Source organism: Coccinella septempunctata, chromosome 7, assembly GCF_907165205.1.
Source record: "Coccinella septempunctata chromosome 7, icCocSept1.1, whole genome shotgun sequence".
Classification (NCBI taxonomy): domain Eukaryota; kingdom Metazoa; phylum Arthropoda; class Insecta; order Coleoptera; family Coccinellidae; genus Coccinella; species Coccinella septempunctata.
Window position 1 is genome coordinate 188,026 of NC_058195.1, and position 7,243 is coordinate 195,268.

The window sequence follows — 7,243 nt, forward strand, 5'->3', positions numbered from 1 at the left end:
TTTTCCTGGCAATTAACATGTCATTCGACCAATCAATTTCGTCATATTTTTTCATGAAACACCAGAACGGAGCTAAATTCAAGTGAAAATGCGGGATGCCGCATCCGAAACCCGCCTATTACAGCAGAAATTATCCAACATAACTTCTCATCCATTCGTCAATTTTTTCCTGGAACTATGCAAGAGCAGGGATGGTCTCGACCTGAAAGATTTGGCCAAGAAAGCCGGGAGATTGTGGCAGGAGATGGACGTCAGCGAGAAGGTTCCTTACTATAGGCTGGCTAGGAAAGTGAAAAAAATTGGGAAATCGAAGAAAGGTCTAGATGTCCCTAGGTAAATAACAAACCGATGAATGCACAGTTCTCAACATATTATATATATTTGTTTGGTGGAATTTCGGAATGTTTTATTTCAAGGAATAAAAGAAGAAGAATTCGACCTAGAAGAAAACCCGTTATCTCACCAGCAGAGCACAGAAAAATTCTGACAGGCAAAAGGGCATTTTCTCAAGACATTAAAGGAGTTGCTGGCCCTTCTGAGGAAGTCAAGAATGGATCTGGGAATGGTAGTAGTACCGATTGTAATTCTGTAGAAAAATATTGTTTGGACGTTCTAAAGAGAAGGCAGTCACATTCTAGCACCTATGAAAGTGATTGAGACGTTGTCCTTTGTTTTTTACGTACAGAAACTTATTGAGTATATTGTGTTCTTGAATAAACATTTTATTTGAAGACGACGTTTGATGATTAATTTGAATTGGGAAGTGATGAAACAGTGAAACATCTAGATGGGTTAAAAATGCCATATAATAGTAAATATTCACCAAGTATTTGAACAGCACTCAAGGACAGAGAAGAAGCAGATATTTTTCCAGTAAGGCTTTGTTATTGTGGTCTCTCAAATTCCAATACTGAGTAATCTCGGATATTCAGCATTCAAATTAGAAAATAGAGTGTATTTTTTCGACTTAAAATGAAAGCAAGCAGATGGTTTGTTCTACTGTAGTAAACTAAAATGATACAGTACTTATTGATCAATTTTCTGGAGAAGTAGCTCGAGTTCGAAATTCAACCGAAGCTCAACATCTCTAATACCATCGGATCTTTCTCCTGCGTTACCCTTGCGTCCCTCGAAATCCGCCCAGAATATAATTCATATCTATCGGCATTCAGAATCCTCCCCGAATGCCAAGCCTCCTCTAAACTCCAAAGAATGTCATATCCTGTGAACTGCATCTTCGCACCCTTTCATCCCCAACTCCCGAAACCGCCATTATGCGATCACCCTATATATACCCCATTCAGGTGAATGGGCCATTCTTCGCGACTCCAGCCATCCATTTGTCTGGTTCATCAACAAGTCCTCCCTCGCCCCACCTGGCGTCGCCCAGTTCACTTCGGTAATTAATCCGACGTCTTCAGGGCCAAAATTGTGAGCTGAGGAATGCGGTCGATCCCGTAAAGTCCCGCTTGATTTATTTCTAAGGGGAGAACGATAATAATTGTCACATGAACATGTCACTGAGACAATGGGCCTGAAGGAACATATTAAATTTAAGCTGCGACATTGTCGGGGGAGACGGGGAGGAGGTTGTTATTAAAATTTGGGAGATGCGACGCGCGTAGAAACGCTGGAAATGGCGCGGAAACTGTTGTTTTACGAGGTGATGTTCTCGTGGAAATGTGGCAATGAAGAGGAGGGGGTTTTGGAAACCATGGAGATGGGGGGCGAAACGGAACCATTATTTGTTGAAAATGTCTACACTGAAGAGTAAAAAGACCAATTTCAGAGCTATGTCAAAGTTGAATCACTCAATTCAAGCACTTCACTCATAAGAATGGAAAAACGCAGATAGATTCAACGAAGCACGAGTAGTTTTGAGGCAGCGCGAGTAGATCTGACAAAGCGCGAGTAGTTTTGAAGCAGCGCGAGTGGATCTGACAAAGCGCGAGTAGTTTTGAAGCAGCGCGAGTGGATCTGAAGAAGAGTGAGTAGATCTGACGAAGCACGAGTAATTCTGAATGAGCGTGAGTAGATCTGGAAGAGCGCAAGTTGATTTGATGAAGCGAGGATAGATCTGACGAACCGCGAGTAGTTCTGAAGCAGCGCGAGTCGATCTAACAAAAAGCGAGTAGTTTTGAAGCAGCGCGAGTGGATCTGACGAAGAGCGAGTAGATCTGACGAACCGCGAGTAGTTTTGAAGCAGCGCGAGTGGATTTAACGAAGAGCAAGTAGATCTGACGGAAGAGCAAGTAGATCTGACGAAGCGCGAGTAATTCCGAATGAGTGTGAGTAAATCTCAAGTGGATTTGACGAAGCGAGGATAGATCTGATGGATCGCGAGTATATCTGACGAAGCGCGAGTGGTTCTGAAGCAGCGCGAGTGGATCTGACGAGGCGCGAGTAGTTTTGAATCAGCGCGAGTAGATCTGACGAAGCACGTGTGATTCTGAATGAGCGTGAGTAGATCTGAAGGAGCGCAAGTGGATTTAAGGAAGCGCAGAGTAGTTTTGAAGAAAATAGTTTATCAAATAGGTATTTGAGGCCCCCAAAAAGCCTGCGGTTCTGTCCTTCAACGACGATTATTTATTCCCGATGGTGAAATATCATTCGAATCAAATCTAGATCCTTGTGAAATACCACATTTAAATCCCAGGAACGTCAAGCTTCTAGGAAGACATTTTCAGCTAAGCTCATAGCCTAAAACTTGTTGATGCGGCAGGCATTGTGAGAATATGAACTATCTTCATACTCCAACGTGGTTCAAAAGATTGATTACCTCTCCGTGCCATAAATTACGGCTATATTTCAATCTAGACGATGGAAAAACGAAGATCAGACGTTAAGTGACTGGATCCGGAACACTGGCAACTCCTATCGATCAATTTGAACGCCGGAGGCATCAGCCGATATTAGTAGTAGAGTGGAGAGGGTCGCGGTTTTCGATGTTCGACTGTTTATAGGAAAGCGGCGAGGTAATTAATCAACCTGGGTGGTTGGGAGGAAGTTCTAGATCCCGACCTAACGAGATGCTAACTCTCGACTTATTGGCCGTTTGTTACGTGATTGCAGCTGGAAGCATTAAGCGCCGTTTATGATTTTATTGCGAATCCGAGTGTTCGGGAGCCTGAGGTTGTCAAAAGGTGGGAACGGAATCCAGGGAACTCGATGTGAATCAGTAGAATCGTCTAATACTGAAATATATATAGGATCAAAAGTTAGGATAACCATTGGATCATTTGGAGCTTCCGTCTCAAATGGGCCATTGCTCGATAAATATCTAGTTAGTGAATTCATGCAGAGGTATGAGCATTGCGTAGTTTATCTACCACTATGTCTCAGACGGCGCTGAGAACAATGTTCGAGTGTTCGCCAGGACGAAATGAAAGTACATCAATAAGGATGTAATGCACCTCTAGCAGCCCATAAATCGCGGGCAAAAATGAGGCAGTAATCCGGGTTGAACAATTGCCGGAGTCGTCCGGAAGTAATTGAATGTAATATACGAGGGAGCGGGGGAGAAACGGGAAATTAAATGGGGGCATTAAAAGGTCACCTCGCGCGTACCGACACACAAGAAATTCGGCATAATTCAGGGGGGGTGGGTTTGAGCGCACGGCACGTTCGGCTGCGAAATTGAATTTCCAAATTTAGTTAAACGCGTAAATCAGGACCGCCAGACTGCATCGCGGTTAACCTGAATTTATACCGATATGGCTGATGTTCATATCCAGCATCCTGGTCCTGATGCTCGGCAACTGGATCATCATTCAAGGCACCTGTAATTACGTGGAAAGCCGGGCGGTTGTGGTCGGTGGGACGCGAGGTTGGATATTGGAATTTTTTTATGGGAATCGGAGGAAATTGTTAAACTACCTAGAAAAAAGTAGGACTGTCTACATAGCACTTACAATCCACGGTGCTCTCCAAAGGACTATTTTGTTCTCACTCTTTAGTCTTTCTTTATACAGGAGCCTATAGGCTCTGGTGAAGCTGGCAAAATATGATTAGACTTTTCTCCAGAAGTTGATAAGAACAGATACTTCACCTTGATTTAAACCATATGCGCAGAATCTTTGTGTAATACAGGTGAATGTACCTACAGACAAATCTCATAACCCTAAAAGAAAACATCCCCAATCGTTACAGAATCTTCGTCCTCGAACAAAAACATTACGAAATGCCCGACATGGCATGTTACCACTTTCCCACCGACACCATCAAGCCATTCTTTCCATTTTCCATTCGGCTCACGCTCCGCAGCTAATAAACGGGACTTCCAATCATCTTCATTTTATAACTCGCTTCATTTCCAAGACCCTCGCTTCCTACGACAAACAATTCCGTGTTTGCCTTCGACTTCATCGGTCCCGTAATGAACACAGAGTATCGGATATTGTCTCTCACCCCCCGAGTTATGGGTTTTTCCTCCGCCCCCGGGCCGATGCCAGAATAAGACGGGAAATGAAATCGGATGAATGCCGTTCGGAGGGACACCTCTTTATGTCGCCGTTTTGACGAGTTTGGATAATTGAATTTCTACCTTTTCGCTGTCGGTGCCCTGGAGAAATTCCAGGAATCAGATAAATTCTGTTATTTAACTGAAGTTGGTTTAGAACCATTTGTATTTTTCTCGATTATCAGAGTCAGTTTTCCGTTCACAATGTAGCAACTTGTTGTAAGGCTTTCGTGTTGTCGTAGTGATCTCTTGGTTGCAATGTGATCATTTACATCCGACAGATTTCTTTGTTTGCATTTTATTAATTCATCCTTCTGCCATATTCATTTGAAAAATCGATCTGTTCAGAATTATGAAGTTGGCAGTATTTAAAGATGGTTTTTTCAATGCCCAATGTTGATCGAAAGAGTTTTCATCAATTTCCGAATCTGCCTGGTTTCAACCTCTTCAAATCAACAAGTTGCGAAGCGTTAACGAAGACAGATCCGAGCCTCAACCAACAGGTCTAACGGTTGTATTTTTCCCCTCTGTATCCGGTGAAAATTGATATTTGCCAGTGGCTCGATCACGTCGGCAAATATCGCGTAAAACAGTAGAATGGAAATTTGAATAATAGCCCTTCGTTCGTGAGTACTTGATCTCGAACACGTGCACACCTTAAGGTCGTTAAGGGAGGGCTTATAGCGAAATTAATATCCGGCCTTAGACGACAAACGGCAAACGACAGTTTAATAGGGACCGCGGCGGCAGGTCGAGACTAGTTCAAAAGCCATTAAAGCACAGTAACGCGGGGCCGAAGCACTAGAGCGAAGCCTTTTATTGTGTTAGTTCACGACTGGGAATATCAAACTGTTCGAAGATATTTCTCGCCAAGAATTCTACGAGTACGCCGTGGAATTTGATGTCGTTCATGTTTTAAATTCATCGATTCGTTTCCCCTTTGAACATATGCGATTACTGTGGTTACTTTATGCAATAAACTGCTACAAAAATGCCTTCCCAGAGGACTTTGCAATGCTGGTCACATGTTTTACCCATCAGTCAACCAAAATGAACATCACGCCAAGAAAATGTTGGGTCTTCAGAGTCCTTCTGAGCACTTATAGTTATTGTTTGATATGGGAGTTACATTCCACTGCGACCTTAAGGTCTGGTGTGCCCCCTACAGAGCTGTTCTCAAAACTGCGCCATCTACAGCTCACCCTTCAGCTCCAGAGTTCCAACGAACTCCAGTATCTTAGAGGGCTTCAAGGTGACTTCTTGGATATTACAGTTTCAAAATCACGAAGGAACTTTTTGGAATATAAGAAATGGATCGCGCCTTCACAGTAAGGCAGGTAAATAATAAACGAATTAATTCAGATGCATAACATCCGCAGATAATTAAATCAACGAATGTTACGATCTGAATCGAACTAACAAACTACCATCGCTCGAAGTTCGAGCGATGGTAGTTTGTTAGTTCGATTCAGATCGTAACATTCGTTGATTTAATTATCTGCGGATGTTATGCATCTGAATTAATTCGTTTATTATTTACTTTTTGGAATGTTCCTGAAAGATTCCTCCAAAGTGTGTTTCTTTTGGTTCCTGCCCTCTCCAAAAACTCTTTCTTACAGGTGCACTTTTCTATACCACGGAGAAGTTCTGGGCCAATAAGAGTCCCATTCTGGAGAGTCTCTTTGCCCCTTAGTTTTCTTACATTTCAGGTAACGAAGAGAACAACAAACATTCTGAAGATCAATCTGCTCATATCGATGAAGATGAGTGTGATGCTCAAAGCTATCATCTGAAAAGCAGACGATATTGAAGATTCGAATCGAAACATCGATTTCCACCAACCCAAACCAATGTGAACATGAGCAATAACTTGCGATTAAGACACGGAAAACCCTAAACATGGTCTTCCTTTTCAATCTACGTGAAAGGATGCCTCGCAGCGTCTCATCTCGTTAGACGCGTCGTTGTAAAAACATCAAACCCCCATCATGAAAATTCCGAGGAAGAGAGTCGACGTCCTCCTCACCCTGTATCATATATACGTCAAACGTAATTCCGACGTTCATCCGGCTCCAAACAGAGGCAGCTTTCCCGGCGACATAGCAGGTGTCCGAGCGTCGATCCAATAAATTTTTTCGCAGAAAGAGGCTCTTTGTTGCGCGGCATGTTTGCGAGCGGAAAGAGTGTCGCCCGGGAAGATAACAATATTTCGTCGCAGCGATGAAAGAAGTTCGGGAGGTATCCAATTTAAAAGACCATTTTTGCCGAATCCCGTCGTTTCAATATCTATTACTGTCGCTCATGCCCGCAAGAATCAAATTTGGGGGGCACAAAGGACCCGGTAGGTCCGGGAATGCGTCCCCGGATCCGGTCAGGGATTTCTTCTGGATCAGATACCGGGTGACCCCATTGATTCGATGAGCTCGCCGAGGCCATCATACTAATGAATTTTCCGGTTCAACGGATTGATCTCTAGCCGTCGACGGAGAAAATGGGGGAATTTATGTTCGCGAATGGGAGATAATGTACGTTGTACTGAAAGAGGTTGAGAGCAGATGATTTCACACAAAGGATCACATGAAATAACAGCTAAATCGCTCGAGAAATGTTACACGGAGATAGCTCTTGTTCATCGTAAAATTCTCACTCGAGGAAAGGGTTCAGTCTATACCTGAGAAGAATAAGAAACGTCTTCCATAGAGTAATCATTCTTGGTCGAATGGTAATTTACTTAATCATTCATGACACATTTGGATGTCTTCTGAATAAGCTTGCTTCCATTGG

The 7,243-nt window shown here is 43.1% G+C and overlaps 1 protein-coding gene across 1 annotated transcript; it reads left to right on the forward strand.

Moving 5' to 3' along the window:
- Positions 1 to 736, forward strand: LOC123317340. The gene is made up of 2 exons (XM_044903818.1): positions 1 to 333; positions 417 to 736. The coding sequence occupies exons 1-2, from the start codon at positions 89 to 91 to the stop codon at positions 655 to 657; spliced, it is 486 nt and encodes a 161-aa protein (XP_044759753.1). The 5' UTR covers positions 1 to 88; the 3' UTR covers positions 658 to 736.
- Positions 737 to 7,243: the final 6,507 nt, after the last annotated feature.

Coding starts and splice junctions, on each gene's coding strand:
- LOC123317340 (XM_044903818.1), top strand. CDS start 89: ATGCGGGATGCCGCATCCGAAACCCGCCTATTACAGCAGAAATTATCC. Junction 334..416: donor AAAGGTCTAGATGTCCCTAG/GTAAATAACAAA, acceptor TTTTATTTCAAG/GAATAAAAGAAGAAGAATTC.